The sequence below is a fragment of the Aulostomus chinensis genome, chromosome 19 (assembly GCF_037954235.1).
Source record: "Aulostomus chinensis isolate RoL2024-O1b breed Wild chromosome 19, RoL_Achi_v1.0, whole genome shotgun sequence".
Classification (NCBI taxonomy): Eukaryota; Metazoa; Chordata; class Actinopteri; order Syngnathiformes; family Aulostomidae; genus Aulostomus; species Aulostomus chinensis.
The window spans coordinates 16,399,492-16,415,445 of NC_141338.1; the positions used below are offsets into that span (position 1 = coordinate 16,399,492).

The 15,954-nt window shown below is 45.5% G+C and overlaps 1 protein-coding gene across 1 annotated transcript; it reads left to right on the forward strand.

The window, feature by feature from the left end:
* The first annotated feature begins 635 nt into the window (after positions 1-635).
* On the forward strand, positions 636-10,899 carry pigo (phosphatidylinositol glycan anchor biosynthesis, class O). Its single transcript, XM_086187853.1, has 11 exons — positions 636-813; positions 1,027-1,505; positions 2,252-2,395; positions 2,912-3,035; positions 3,210-3,369; positions 4,897-5,079; positions 5,224-6,814; positions 6,900-7,103; positions 7,668-7,852; positions 7,951-8,021; positions 8,686-10,899. Exons 2-11 carry the CDS (start codon positions 1,028-1,030, stop codon positions 8,813-8,815), a joined length of 3,270 nt encoding a protein of 1,089 aa, XP_086043979.1. The 5' UTR covers positions 636-813; position 1,027; the 3' UTR covers positions 8,816-10,899.
* Positions 10,900-15,954: the final 5,055 nt, after the last annotated feature.

Consider the following 15,954-nt stretch of genomic DNA (forward strand, 5'->3'; position numbering starts at 1 on the left):
CAAACTGTGGCTCTGTATGAATAATTTTAATATTTGCCACAATATGAAAATGCTAGAATGCCAGTTTGATCCATTCAATTTCATAAAAGTGATTTTATTTATTTCACCATAATGGAAGTGATTCAATATTGGTTTAATTCCTTCATCTGAAGAAAGCTGCTCTTTCTACAAGATTTTCACAGAGAACCGACATAAATCAAAAAGGTTATTTTCCCTCTACCCTGCCTTACAGGCATGTAGCTACCCTAACATCTTGCTACTAATTCAAATTCTGACGGAATTACATTAAAACTACCAATCCTTGATACATTTTTTCATAGAGTTTAGCACAAGATGATACAATTCTGACGTCAAAAATATGAAATGTTAAGTACATTTGTTTTGATTGGATATTTGTCACTAGTTCTCTTGTCCACTCTTATTAACTGGTTTCTTGAATCTCTCTCCATGGTTTCATTGTTTGCCTGGATACTCCAAATTAAAATGTGCGATATTTATTTATTTACCTACCAACCTACCTGCTAGTAACTGAAATATCTTCGCCTTAAAGTCTGATTTGAGGTTGAAAATCTACATCTCATCGGTGTCACAGAGAAGAACGTCCGCTTTGCATTTCCGCTGTGTTCCAAGCACGCTTGAGTTCCTATCCGTCACCGGCCGTCTGGTCTCGCTGTACCGGAATCCCAATGAAGGTGAGCGTGGTGTTCCGTCGTGCTCTGTTTACCTGAGACACCTGTGCGGCTGAGTGGGCGACCCGAGCACAGTAACGTCCGCCCCCCAGCCGAGAGAGGACGACAACCCGACGGCTACAAGGTCAGTAAAGCGCGAGGCGAGCTAGCCGCGGCTAACAGCGCTAACTTTCTCCTCATTAATGTAAGCTAGCAAAAATTACCCGCACATCGTGTACCGAGTTTATTGATTTCCATGGGTCTTGAGGTGTAAAGTTACAGACATTAGCAACTCGTGGAGAAGGTGTCAACCTGTTCCTGTGACTTTCTACCTTGACGCACCTGTCCCGGTGTGCAGGATGAAGGGGCTGCCGGTGCTGTCCCTGCTCCTCTGGGTGTGCGCGGTCTATTTCGTGGGCATCTACTTGTTCGTGGGCGGATTCCTGCTGGTGAGGCTGGAGGTGAACCGGACCAGCACCTGCGGGGACGTGTTGGAGCCCGGGCAGGAGCCGGGGGACTTCTGTGGCGTCCGGCCGCGTTTCCGCAGGGCTGTGCTCCTCATCATCGACGCCCTGAAGATAGATTTCGCCAGGTTTGACCCCAACAATACGACCCCTCGTTCTTATGAGAACAAATTGCCTGTGCTGGAGGAAACGGCCTCATCCAGGCCTTCCCACAGCCGCCTGTACCCCTTCCGTGCTGACCCGCCCACGACCACCATGCAGAGGATCAAGGGCTTCACCACTGGGTCTTTGCCCACATTTGTGGATGTGGGGAATAACTTTGCATCCAGTGCCATCTTGGAGGACAACCTCATCCACCAGCTTGGCCAAGTAGGTGAGTAATTACACAGGCCTGCATAAATAGCAGGGAAATAGAAATAATAGGAAATAGTAGGAAAAGAATCCATATATATATATATATGTGTGTGTTAGTATACATATGTGTATAATCTAAGCTTGTTGATGTAGTGATGCCACTAAAAGTTGAATATAAATTATAAAGAAATTTTAAAACAAAACCTTTTTGGTAGATGTTTTTTGTAAAGGTGAACAATGTGACCAAGGATCTGAAAGCTCTGAACTGAAAGAGTTAAAGACATTTTTCATTCCATTGACTGTAGTGGTGGATGCAACATTGTGGCTTGAAAAGTAAAGCCAATGAGTTCCTGACTGCATTATTATTAATGGCCAGAAGGGGGCGACTCCTTTGGTTGTAGAAGGGGGGGAAAAAAAGCCTGACTGTTCATTTTGTTGATTAAAGTCTCATTTAGAGTAACAGAGAGAATAAATCATGGTATACTTCTGGTCATGGTAACAGAGTTAGCCGGATCAGGTTAGGTGCTTCACCATAGCTCCGCCCTCTCATCCAACTATGGCCTCCTCCTGTTGCCAAAAAACAAAAAGGTGATGAGCTGCCCAAATAGGAGGCTTCAGAACAGGATTCCAGAAACTATGGGGTCACGTCACAATTGTTACATGTTGTTATTCCAGGGGACGGCAAGAGGTTGACTCCTGGATTGATTACTGCAAGGGAACGTTGGTTTGACTTTGTTCACTTTCAATCTGTGTGTCCCATCTCAGGCAAACGGGTGGTGTTCATGGGCGATGACACTTGGGAGAGTCTTTTTCCGAAGAAATTCTACCGTTCGTTGCCCTTCCCTTCTTTTAACGTCAAGGACCTGCACACTGTGGACAACGGGATCCTCCAGCACCTCTACACAACCAGTATGTTTTTTCACGTGTGCTTCTGGTTTACCATGTTCATACATGATGTAACCACCATGATGTATTGACTGGCACTGTCGTGAGATTAATCATAAGCATGAGTTCCTTATAGGCTGTTGAGGTTGTTTCAGTCCTCCTGTGTCCCAGGTTTGTAGCCAAAGCCTTTATCAGTTCTATCATAAAAAACAAGGCGAGAGATGCTTCGGTAGCATTTGTCCCTCCAGAAAGCTCAGAGGTGGTACCGTCTCATTTACAGGCTGATTAGTTCTCCATGATTTATTGGTGTAGTAAGACTCACATACTGTACCTGCAGTATCAGACACCGTATGTGATGGTATCTGCGGCGTTTCTGATACTTCTACCAAACACATCCAGTTCAAGTTGTTGAATACGACTCATTTTCTGCCTATTTCATCGGTGTTAAGCAGTCCTGTCCAGTTCTCCTCCAATCAGGCTTGAATCGTATACCTGCTCTTCATATCTCTCCGCCTGTCACTTGTTGTTGGTTTCTGACAGTGGTGAGTGATGACTGGGATGTCCTGGTCGCGCATTTCCTCGGGGTGGATCACTGTGGTCACAGGTTCGGCCCGGACCACCCGGCGATGGCTGACAAGCTCACCCAGATGGATGGAGTCATCAGGTCAGACAACAGTGCACCTGCTTCAAGTGTTTTCCCAGCATCCCCTGCTGCAGTCCTAATCATGTGATGTCTTGGTACACCTACCAGTCAGTAACTCGTTATAATAGGACGCTGACCCCTGGCTGTCATGAAGAACAGGGAGGGCTCATCTTCATCCTCCTCCTCCTCCTCCAGGTCTGTGATCGACCGTCTACAGAACGACACGCTCCTGGTGGTGATGGGAGATCACGGGATGACTGACACTGGGGATCACGGTGGAGAGAGTCAGAAGGAGACAGATGCTGCCATCTTCCTCTACAGCCCCTCCCCTCTCTTTCCTGGGCCCCCATCACAGGTCTGTGGCGCAACTGCCTGCTTTTAAAAGAGATGTCGCTGCAGTGGTCATGAGAACGAACCCTTGACTCACTTGTCAGCTAATTAGTGTGTAGAAGGCCTTTGTTTGGTATTCTGTAAGTTTTAGCGTGGAAAAGCCTGCAGCAACCTTAGATGACTCTTCTTAGCTGCTAGAGCTTCAGGCTTTTCAGTCTGACATCAAATGAATTTGACAAATTAAAAAAAACTGCAGAAATATAGTGCACAAGTTAAGTTGCAGACTTATCAAGTACTAATTCACATTAAATCAGTCGGTGCCAAATTTCATCACCTGAGAGCAAATCTGGGTGACAGAATACACTCACATGCTACTTTATTCGGTACACCTTACTGGTACTGGGTTGGACCCCCTTTGCCTTCACATCTGCCTTAATTCTTACGAGTTGTTGGAAACATTCCTCAGACATTTTGGTCCATGTTGAAATGATGGCTTCACACAGTTTCTGCAGATTTGTCGGCTGCACATCCACAATGTGAATCTCCGGTTCCACCACGTCCCAAAGGTGCTCTATTGGATTGCGACCTGGTGACTGTGGAGGCCACTGAAGTAGAGAGAACTCAGTGTCGCGTTCAAGAAACCACTTTTAGATGATTTGAGCTTCGTGAGCTGCTGCCGTGTGATTGGCTTATTAGCTATTTGTATTAACAAGCAATTGAACAGGTGTACCTAATAAAGTGGCCAGTGAGTGTATGTGCAAAAGAGTGTGAAACCATTTGACCCCACCATCAGTAGGAAGCATGGGGTCACCAGTTATTTGGCTATAGGGCAGAAGAAAGGGGTGAAAAGACCCCCCCCCCCCAAAAAAATTAGCTCAAAGAAAGTAAATGTGTTGTCTAAAAGCCCAAATTGGCCAGATGTGATGAGTGTGCACTAAAAATCACCATACAAAATGAAATACACAAGCCTCCGAAGTTTACCAGCTCAAACGTGTGTGTGTTTGTGTGTGTGTGTGTGTGTGTTTTATCTGAATGCTCTAAAATGATGCTGGCAGTCGGTCTCTGTCTAATCAGGAATAAAAGTGCAGCTCGCTCTGAAGTAACGAAAGTCCCGCTAATTTCCACAAGTGGAGTCTTGAATTGAATCGCACAAAATACTTTGTTGGAAAATGGCATTTGCTGGAGTCAAAGTACTGGAACCTGCTTGCAGCTTAGCTGCTACCCTCTTTGCCTGGGGGAGGTCTATCTGTGCTGGTTGCTATGACGAGTAATGTCGTTCCCTTCGTATAAGTAAGAGTGTGACTAATTGAAAGTGTTTTTCAATTATGTTATGTATGTCGGTCTCCTCAACCCTAACAGATTACACGCCTTTTAATTTTAATAACCCTCCAGCCTCAGAGCACCTTCACTTATTACACACTGGACTCGGTAGCCTTGTTTTTATTAGTTCTCTAAATTGCATCTGAAGTCCCTGTTCTCAATCTATGATGTCATATCAGAACTTCACAAATGCTAATTGGTGCCGCAGTCTAATGCTTCCTTCCACTTGTAGATTGAACCAGACGTGGTGCCCCAGACTGACCTGGTTCCCACCCTGGCTCTACTGCTGGGAGTCCCCATCCCGTACAGCAGCGTGGGCCAAGTTCTCCTGCCTTTATTTCCTCCTCACGGGCAAACAGAAGGTGCAGTTGGAGGTCTCAGCCAGCTGGAGGCGCTGTGGATCAACGCTAAGCAGGTACTCTGTTCACAGATAGTTGAAATGTCTCTGTGCTGTAAAAGATACTTGTGAGGAATGTGATGCATACCCTGGAGCGTGTTCTGTGATTCTGGATTTAACATCATGACCTGTATTACTGATGGGACCCTCCCCTTTTTGAAGGTGAACCGTTTCCTGGAGACGTATTCTGTCATGGCCAAAGATATGCCACCCGAGAGCCTCGGTCAGCTGAAGGATGAATTTGCCCGCCTCTCCTCTGAGTACCTGACCTGGGTCAGAGAGGGTCGGTCCTCTTCCCCGGAGCTGGCCGTCTCCCTGCAGGCCTACCTCACCTCTGTCAGAGACACCTGCCGAGCCATCTGGGCTCGATTCAGCCCGCTTAAAATGGCAGCAGGTATAGCCATCCTGGTGCTCGCCTGCCTGATGTGTTTCCTTTTGTCGGAGCTGTCACTTGTGCTGATCAGGGAGAACGGATTAAAGGCTCCAGTTGTGGCGGTGCTGACTGCGGGCGTTTGTGTGGCTGCTGGTCAGCTGCTCTCACAGGGCTACGTTGAGTTCGCATGGTGCCTGGGTGCTGCTGCCCTCACCTCTGAGCTCCTCTTCTTCTGGAGGGCTCATCAAACCAGGATATCTGCTGTGGTGAAGAACGGATCAAAAGCGCCAAAGTATGCCAGCTGGCTGACCCCACAGAACCTCCTCGCCCCCCCTCTCTTGGTGCTACTCCTCCGCTGCGCCTCTCTACTCTCCGACAGCTATGTGATCGCTGAGGGCCGCGTAGTCACCTTCCTGGTGTTTTCTCTGGCTCTCTACATCCCCCTCCATCTTAACTGGGATGGCCTGCTTCTACCTCCCAGCTATGACCCTTCAAAGCCTGCGGGGCTGTTGCCTTCACCTGGTTTGTCCCCATCAACTGTCAGGAGAGAAAGCAGCACCCTTCTTGCCTGCTTAGGACTGCTGGTTGGCAGCCTCTACCTCTCCCTGTCCTTCCACGGCTGCAGGGAAGAGCAGGGTTCCTGCCAGCCTTCCCCCTTCCTCTCCTCCCTCTCCCGGGTGCAGGATAGTCGGCTGAAGAACCTCCACTACATCCTCTCCGTCTTCTCCCTGGGCTTGTGGACGTTTCTGTTGAGACGATGCCTGCGTCACTATGGCAACCTAAACTCCTCAGGTGGGACAGTGTTCACCGCCCGCTGGATCCTACCACTGCTGTCTGTGTGTCTGGTGCTCCACTGGGCTGTTAGCGCCACTCCGGAGGACAGCTTCAGGAATCTGGCCGAGCTCATCAGGCTGGCTCAGCTGGCCCTCCCCAGGGCAGCCTTCTGTCTCCTGGGACTGGGGCTCATCCTCATCTGGCTCGACCCTCTCACTGTATTTGTGAAGACCAGGGCTGCGGCCTCAGCCAAGGGTTTGTCTCTGCCACCTCCACGCTACCGAGCCAGCACTGGCATCAGCCCGCAAGCAGAGCTGCACCATCTCATTCCCCAGATCTACCAGCGTATGCGTCGTTCCCTAGACGACGGGGAGCCGAGCGGGGGTGGCGAGGTGGACAGCAGACCTGCTGTGGAGGCCTACGGACTAGGAACTGTCTACTCTGCCCCACTGCTTCTGCTGTGTGGCCTGCTGGGGATGGGTCTGCTGCTGCTGCACCCAGAAGGCATGGCTCTGTCTTTCCTGCTGTTGCTGCTAGAAATGGGGGCTCTGCTGCACATTCACGCCTCCTCCATGACCCTCTGTAGCCTGCATGGAACATGTTCTGGTGAGATGGATTTTTTTCTTCGTTTGGTTTCCTTCATGAACAAAATATTAGACACTGTTCACCGCTTCACTCACGTTTCTTTCAGGTGGCTTCAACGTGCCTTGGACTCCCGTTGTTCTTTGGTCCCTGGCTGCCACCCAGTTCTTCCATGCAACAGGTCACCTGCCCACCTTCCCCTCTATCCAGTGGGGCGCTGCCTTCGTGGGGTTCCCTAGTGGACACACCGGCACCATGCTGCCTGCCTCGCTGGTTACCCTCAACACCTTTGCTTCACACATCCTGTTCGCAGGTAGGTGGTCCTCCTAAACCTAGAGGTCAGAGTTAATAAGCTTTTACTGGCAGTGTGTGACACCCATCATCATAAGCTGAAAAAAACAGAAATATTATGACTGCATGAGTGTTATAAACAAACCTGGCAGTCATGTGACACCTAGGGAAGCTCTCTGCAGCATTTCTTGGGTCCAGACCACAGAGTTTGCTGACGTCAATCTGGCAGCATGATGACATGGAACAGTGAATTCTCAGCTGTGCACCATGTGGACGATAATTTAGTCCATCATAGCGAGAATCATGCTGTTGTGTAGTGATGAGGAGAAGCTCAGCGTGTCCTCTCAGCAACACTCAGGTTTGTGATTGTGTGTTTGACTTCTGTTGGCTCTACTTTTACAATCCTGAAAACAAAGAAAAACCAAGAGTACAGGGCTCGAACCCGGAACCTTCTTGCTGTGAGGTGACAGTGCTAACCACTGCACCACCGTGCCATCCTTACTGAATTATTTCCACACTCAATTGGAATCTTGAGTCTTGTGGATGTGTTGACTTTTGACGTGTGTGTGTGTTTGTTTGTCCTCAGTGAGTTGCCCCTTGCTGCTCTTCTGGCCCCTTGTGTGTGAGGTGCGTGGGAGCAAGGGAGGAAGAGTTTTTGGAGAAGAAGCCGAGGATGCTGTGATGGAGATGAGACTGAGGGAGAACCCTCAGCTGTTCAGCTCCGCCCTTCTTCAACTCTCATCACGCTACCTCTTTATTCATGGAGCACAGGTACCGCCATGGACTTAAAACCATAGTCCCCCTTGTGTATGTCTACTGATATGTGTGTGTATGTATCACTTCACCCGGTGTGTATGTCACGTTCTCAGGTCTTTGCCTCAGTCTGTGCAGCTGCTATCCTCAGGAGACACCTAATGGTGTGGAAGGTTTTCGCACCCAAGTAAGTGCCTGGATGGATTTTCCGGCTCACACCACCTCACTGACAGTAAAGGCTTTAGAGGAGATGAACTCACTTCCTCTGGTCTGGACAGTCAACACACATTAGCAGCTCCGCAATCATGTAAACAACCACTGGAGATGACAAAAACTTTGACTCATCCCTTGTTTTTTTCAGTTATTACATCACAACCACTTTAGTCACTACTTGTACTATTTACCACAACCATGCAACAGGAAATGCTGTTAAACGTGACACCTCATCAGGGAATGTCTTCACATGTGGAACCAATGTCCACTGGGACTCATGGATGAAGGGAAAAGGCTTTTAAGGTCAAAGGTCACTGACAAGTGCACATCGATGTGACATACAAACACTGTTATTTATAGTTTTAAACCTCAATTTAGACACCCAACACAAAGACTTACAACTACTCATCAGGCTTTGCTTCGTGCCTGTGAGACTAAATCGAGGGTTTAAAAAGTCCTTCGAGTGTGCAAGAACATTTCCTGTGTCCTGTTTTTTTGAGCCTTTCTCCGACAAGCAACATCGCATGATCTGTTTCAGGGGAAAATGTTGAAAGCTCTGAAGGAATATTTAGATTAAAGTCCCATGTCGGGATGCTTGAATCAGCAGCAGTAGTGATGGGGATGTTTCGTGTCTGCAGGTTAATGTTCGAGGCTTCAGGGTTCCTGTTGAGCAGCGTGTTCCTGCTGCTCGGCGTCACACTAGTGCTGAGAGTGGACGTGGCTGTGGGCCGCTGGTTCAAGAGACTCATCCCTGATGCATCCAGGTAGCGATGGTGCTCCTGCTGCCGGTGCTCCACCGCCACCGGTGCTCTACCGCTGCAGCCCACCAGAGCTCACTGTGCCACAGAGAGAGCGGACCTGGGGGTCCGACTGAAAAACATTTATCATTCATGTGTCAGCATGAGGAGCCGCACAAATGTGAATGCTGAGTTTGGCTGCGAGGGACTCGAGCATGTCAGATGATGGACTTTTTTTAAACGGTGTTTCTGTTTTGGCAATAAGCTTGTTGTGACGCACCTTGCACGGTTCCTGATGTGAACGCCACACTTTGGACTAAAAGAAAAAAAATCCCAGATTGTCTCGCAAGAGGTTCAAAAAAAGCTACACACACACACACGCGTGCGTGCATGTACATGTCTGTCACTGCTGCCTCAGCGTTTAAACAAATTTGGCCTTAGATCATTGAGATGTTTTCTATAAGACTTGGCCTTGACGTGACAGTTGCAGGTAGAACCGGCACTCGTGGATTGGTTCTGGATCCGCCTCTTTACTGGAGAAGTGGACGAGCTCCATGCGACTTTTTTTTTGTGGGGCGCAAAATGCGAAAATATGTTCGTTTGAAGTCTGATTCTCAGAATTCTCATATTTATTTGCCTTTTCGGAATAAACTTCTTCTTTTTTTTTCTCCTCACAAATCTATCTACTCCTGAAATGAGTCATTCTGAGAGGTCAGAACCTGCTTCTAAATCAGAGTCCTGAGAGAAAAAAATCAGAATTTGTTTTATTTCCACCTCCAAAAATGTTGGCACGGTCCTGATCCTCTTCCATACTTCCCAACCAACGTTCTTGGGAACAGACTCACATTTACTTCTGATACCCTGAAGTCTTTCAACCACTGACTGCTTCAGACGAGTCACGTGACAGCAGCTGGTTTATACAGCAGAGGTACGACCGTGTCACCTGTCATGTGACTCTACCGGAGGCGGAGGGGGAGGAAGTCAGTGGTCGAATCAGTAGAAGTTAATGAGTCTTTTTATCAGAACATTTTCTTAGCAGACCATCTAGACCAAACCAGCCCCCTGCAGGGAAGCCGAGAACGGACGACATGGCGTTAATTAATTTTCCTGTCGTTACCTTGTGAAGGCTTGATCTTATCTCATCATCACAAATTAACAAAGCCAGTTCAAGTTAGTTAAAAAAAAACGTCACTGCTGTCTGACGATGACCAGTTAGTTGTACCGTTTTGTCAAGAGAAGACAATTTTCCAGTTTTCGTGAGACCTGATAGCAGGTGAATTTTCTCTTTAGTGAGATGATGTCATGGGCTCATTATTCCCGTCACCCTGAGGTAGCGAAGCCTTTCTCCGCTTCCGTGTCTTCAGACGACGCCATCAACTATCCACGCCACCAGTACATAAACGCGTGTTCTCCGTTTGCAGGAGTCCATCTAAGTGCATTACAGCGTGTCTGTGTCTGCTGAGGAACTTTTCCATTTTTATATGTTTTGTATTTTCAAAAAATAACCAGTTTTTCGGGTTACTGCCAATTCATGTATTCATAGCGTGTTGTATTTTTTTTGTCTTTTTAACTTTTTGGGTACTGCTGCGGTCTTTAACTATGTCCATTGTTATTACAATTATTATAATTATTTGGTTCCTAACTTCAATGCCTATTTATAATTAATATTTTTATTAATTACAATTGATACATTTTTTTAACTAAAATAAAACTTTTCTTAATTAGGCCTCATACCCCCCCCCCTCCCCCCTCCTGGAGTAGGTGCAGAGCTTTAATGAATATCTTTCTTTGGTGTGTGTATGATGTCATCAAGTTGGGGGGGGGGGGGGTCATTAAATCCAGAACTGTTGGCAGTTAATTTATTCCTGCAGGAGAGTGGAAGACGGGTCACTAGTCAGCAGCTAAAGCTCATTAGCTAATGCACAATACGGACGAGACGTTTGAGCTCAGGTTGAATCAGCGCCGCCGCTGCAGCGGCGGGCGTGGCGCCGATCTGGTTTGGTTGAGTGATGACGAGGCAATGTGCGTTTCAGTTTGGACAAACAAAAGTTTAATATATAAATAATAAAAATGAATTTTGTGAAAACTGTAATAAAACTTTTTACTTGATGTGCATTTGCAGTATTTCTGATTCTGATGGTCGTTCATGTTCTGTTTTAATTTATGACCTCGCATCAAACGCTACTTTATTTATTGTTGTATCGCAAACTATTTATAAGCATACAAGTAGCCGGTGATGTTTTATTCATCGATCGGTTGAGTCGATGGTGGATATGGATTCAGCCATGAGATTTTACTGCCCATCAGTCAAACGTGCTTCATTCATTATTCACCGGGACTTTCCACAGTTCCAATTCCCAGAACTCTGTGTTGCTGAACATTAGCAAATGACAAATTCCCTTCAAAAATTGTCCCGCGCGCTATCATTCAGTCACATTTCAGTGGAAGGAATAACGGTCCTCTTTGCAGGAAAACAAAAGATTGGAAGAGACGTCTACTTCCTTATTGGTTTTATTGAGCGACGGATAATAAAAATGAGGAATTATCAGTCAAAAGCAAACAGAACTGTTCATGTCAACAGTGGGACGGCAGTCGAATCAACCAGCTCCTTCTGACGTGGAAAAACAGCCACAACAACATCAAATCTGTATTTGGTGACAGTTACAATTAAAAATCCCCCCCCCCCCTCCAAAAAAAACAAAGGTTGAAGATGTCAAATTTTAAAAAGATCGTTGCCAAATTCTTCATGATGTTTTCTGTACTGGGTGGCGACTTGCAGATTTTTTTTTATACATCATTTTTCTCCAAATCACAGAATGAAACAGGACATTAGATGAATTTAAAAGAAAGAACTGGACGCCTTCAGCGAACAACTGAAGTGGAGTCATTTATGCCTCGTCATCAGCACCATTTATGGGCATAATAACAGGAGGAACCTTCAAAATTCAGCTGAAAAAAAAAAACATAAAAATCAACCAACATCCAGTTAAACTGGTGTAGGACCAGAGTCTGTGAGCCTTGCAGAACCTGCACGCTGTATTCTTATTGTTCCTATTTTGTCCAATGATCTGAAAACTTTTTAAACTTGGAATTCTTGGAGCCTGCGCACACGAGTTCCATTTTCAAAAACCTGAACCCTACAATTAACTTTATTCTTTCTAATACTTCATATTTTACTGTAAGGAAACATTAAAAAATTACATGATAAACCAGGCCATTGGGGATCCGTGTGCAGTCATCAGAAGGTGTGAGACTGTCGCTGCGAAATAAGTTGGACATCAAAGCGTTGTTTTTCAGGAGCTCTGTCATCCTTTTGTGAGATTTTTAATCTTTTAAAGGAAATAAATGTGCTTTTTTTTTTTGACCAGGCAATGTGCATAAGACTTCTATCGTCAGAGATTCTGATGGGGGACGGATTTTGCTGCGCTGGCACCTCAGCTGTTGAGATTAAAGCAGCAGTACAGGAACGCAAATCTAAATCAGCGTCTTCTCGTCAGGTTAAGAACATTATGGTTCTGCAAGCACGCGGTTTTAGTTCTGTTGTGTTTTTTTTTGGGTCATGGTTTTGGTTTCAGTCCAGTTTTTGTTTCTACATGAAGGAGAACGTTCTGCAATGGAAAAATATAAGCGAGCCTTGGTGCTGCTGCTGATGATGGCGAGCACACGCACTCATCTCTGCACCTTCTCAGCGACCTGCTCTACCTTTCCTCTCCTTGTCGACTTGTAGAAACTAAACCTCAGGCTGACTATCCAACAGTTTGCTTTGCCCGGTTCAGTTTTGCATCCTGGTATGAATGTGGGCGCCGACACATTCCTGCTGGCTCCAGCTCCGACTCTCTGTCTGAAGGAAGAATTCATGGAGCTCGTGCTCAAAAGAACAGAGGTAAGTGGGTCGCTGATTGTTGCTTTGTAGCACACGAGTTTGACAGGTTGTATTTTGACAGAAAAGATGCTTTTAATAGCTCTTACGTCTTCTTTTGCCTCGCTGGATTTTCAAAGCTGTTTCAAAGACTTTTTTTTTTTTTCCACTTACAGATGTCACGCTTCCCTGGATCGGCTGCCTTGAATACAAATAAGCACATATTCACACCAGTGAGCTGTGTTTATAGGGATTTACTGTAAAACAAACAAACAAAAAAACAGCAAAAATGTTTGCTACATAAAAACAATCTCTGCATCTTTACTCACTAACAGCCACTTGAAACCATGCTATTTGGGGTTTTGGTCCTCTTGCGTGTGTGTCACCATCGCTAGCGTGTAGCGTATCTAGGATCTAATTGCTCCTCCTAATCAGACGAAGAACCCTCCGGACAACAATCGCTGCATTTCAGCTGCGCGGACTATTAAAGTCAGACCAATTTGTATTATGAGGATGTAGAAATCATCCGGCTCTACTCTTTGATCTTCTAAGGTTGGAGAACAGGGCTTTGATCTTTCCGCATGGGATCTGACTTCAAAAATGTTTTGATGATATCGTCATCACCACTTTCTGTTGCTGAGTGTCTGGACTGAAGTAACGGGAGGAACATTTCAGCCATTACATCACAACAACAACGCTTCAGTTGTTCCGTAGAAGAGATCTCTGAGTCTTCAAATGTTGGCTAGGTTATCAATAAGGCTGTCAAACAATGAATCAATTCAGTTACTTGTCGGTAATCAATTAATCGAAATGAATCCCATGTACTGTAACTGAACAATGTGAATATTATAAATAGAACTGTCAAAAACGGTATCTGTAGAAATTGATTGCATTTTCTGTACCTGAACAATTTAAACACAAGTAGGACCGTCAAAAAAATTAATCTATTTAGTCACATTTAGTGGATTCACTTTTTAAAATGAATGAGTTTTTCTATAATTACTTCACTGTAATGAATCAGTTGTTTCGTCGACCCAAATATTACAGTATACTTTACAACCCCGTACTTTCATTTTCCCTTTCTGTCACATAAAATCAAGCAATATCAGACATGAGGGTGCAGCCTTCCTTTCGCCATCAATAACGGCAGTAAAGTCATCCTCCAGGATGAGATCAGTGTGTAACACAACACACATAAGTGCCACACTGGCTGCATTTCATTTTACTATCATTTTATCTGCTTGTCTTAACGGCGTCCTGAAAAATCCCCATCAGTGCTGTGGCAAACGCCTCCACACCGGTGTTATGGTGAGAACTGCTTCCCTGTTGAAAAGGCAGAAATGTTGAAGATAATTTTTTTTAAAACGTATCGCATTTCAAAAAGGTGGCACGGTGGTGCAGTGGTCAGCGCTGTCACCTCACAGCAAGAAGGTTCCAGGTTCGAGCCCCGGCTCCATCACAGGGTCTTTCTGTGTGGAGTCTCCATGTTCTCCCTGTTCCTGTGTGGGTTCTCTCTGGTACTCCAGCTTCCTCCCACAGTCCAAAGACATCAAGAGGGGACGAGGCTGATTGATACTCTAAATTGACTGTAGGTGTGACTGTGAGTGTGAATGGTTGTCTGTCTCTATGTGTTGGCCCTGTGATGGACTGGTGACCTGTCCAGGGTGAACCTCGCCTCTCGCCTTAAGGCTCCAGGGATAAGCTTCACCCCCCTGTGACCCTTAACAGGATAAGAGATATAGAAATGGATGGATGGTATATCAAAACCCATCTTGACAGTTAGTCTCCTCTTTAATAAATACAGAAACTCAATGTGCCTTCAGTAAAAAGTTCAGGGGAAAAAATTCCCAAGACTGTCTCTGCCAGGTGGTGCAATAATCTTATCGAGATTAAGAAGAAAGAACATAATGCAAGAATGGGCTTAAAATACAACAAAAGGATCACACAGAAAGAGGCGGCGTACAGATGTCCGACTGCAGAAGACACTGAGAAACTAATCAGGACTTTAGGACATATTTTGGCTGTAATTTGTTTTGACAGAACCACCTAAACCAGGATGCAGCTCTCCAGGTTTTCCAGCTTAGCAAAGCCTGGAGCAGCAGGCCTAGCTGGTGTAGATAATATTACAGATGGCACACACAGATGGACTATCATATCCGAGCTTTGGGCACCAAACAGCAGAAACACACACACACACACGGTCACTGACAGCAGCTAGAACATAAACAATGAGACTTAAGAAAACAATCCCCAAATCTGACATGCTCGACGCCCTCAACTTGGGTTCTTTCCATTTGTTTTTCTGTAAAATATCTGTCTGGATATTTAATAACATACTTACGTTCACAGCGAGCAGAAATGGTGCTCTGATGCACCACATTATAAATAGATTTCCACGGTGGATCGAACCGAATGAGACGAACACAATAGACACTAGACAGGCGAACGGTTGTTTCACTCCTGAGAGGGAGAGAAGCTGCTTGTAGGCATTTGAAGTGTGAGAGGCAAGGTTCTGATAAGAGAGGCGATCTCGTCCAATTTTGTTTAGAAAGAGGATTTGAGCAGCTGATAAAGGTTTCCATGCTCGTGGGAGCTGGTCCGTGCTCTCTTCCCTTTTTTGAAAAGGTCACAGGAACAACGTGATGGTGTGCGGAGGATGTGGTTGCTGTTGACCATGCGGCGAGGAAAAGGTCTGTTTGTTGAGGTCAATGTAAAATAACAGAAAACTACTCGGAAATTTCTCTTTTTTTGTGCCTTTATCGACTCTCTTTTTTGTAGGTGACTTACAGAAACTGACAGAAAATCATTCGACGGTTAATTTGACTCTCCTGTGCTCTGATTTGGTTCTGGCATTAATGTGCACAAGTATTTAGTCCTCTGCCCCCAAAATGTATTATATTACTGATAACTCATTATCATTACTTTGATTAATACTCCCTACCAATGTAATAGGTCACTTATCTCATTATTTTACTCATAACACATTTTGTTCCCCACATAAAGATCGACACAATTCATTCGTTACTTTTTTGCTTGTTGTAACTGAAAAATCCCTTTTTGTCGGCCTCTTTTTTTTGCCCAGCTGTTGGTAGCTGCAGGCGGCTCACCTTTGCTGGGGTCAGTTCCCACGAGCTTCCCAGTGTGGGGTGTGGTTGTAGGAGTTTCAGGAGGTTTGAGGTTGTATTTTTGCTGGTGGAGAGAGTCTCGTCAGTCCTGGACACTATTTCTCATCCGACATTGAGATTTTTAATGTCATTGTGTTCATATTTAAACTCTTTTTATGCTAGGAAAAATAATTATAGAACTAATAA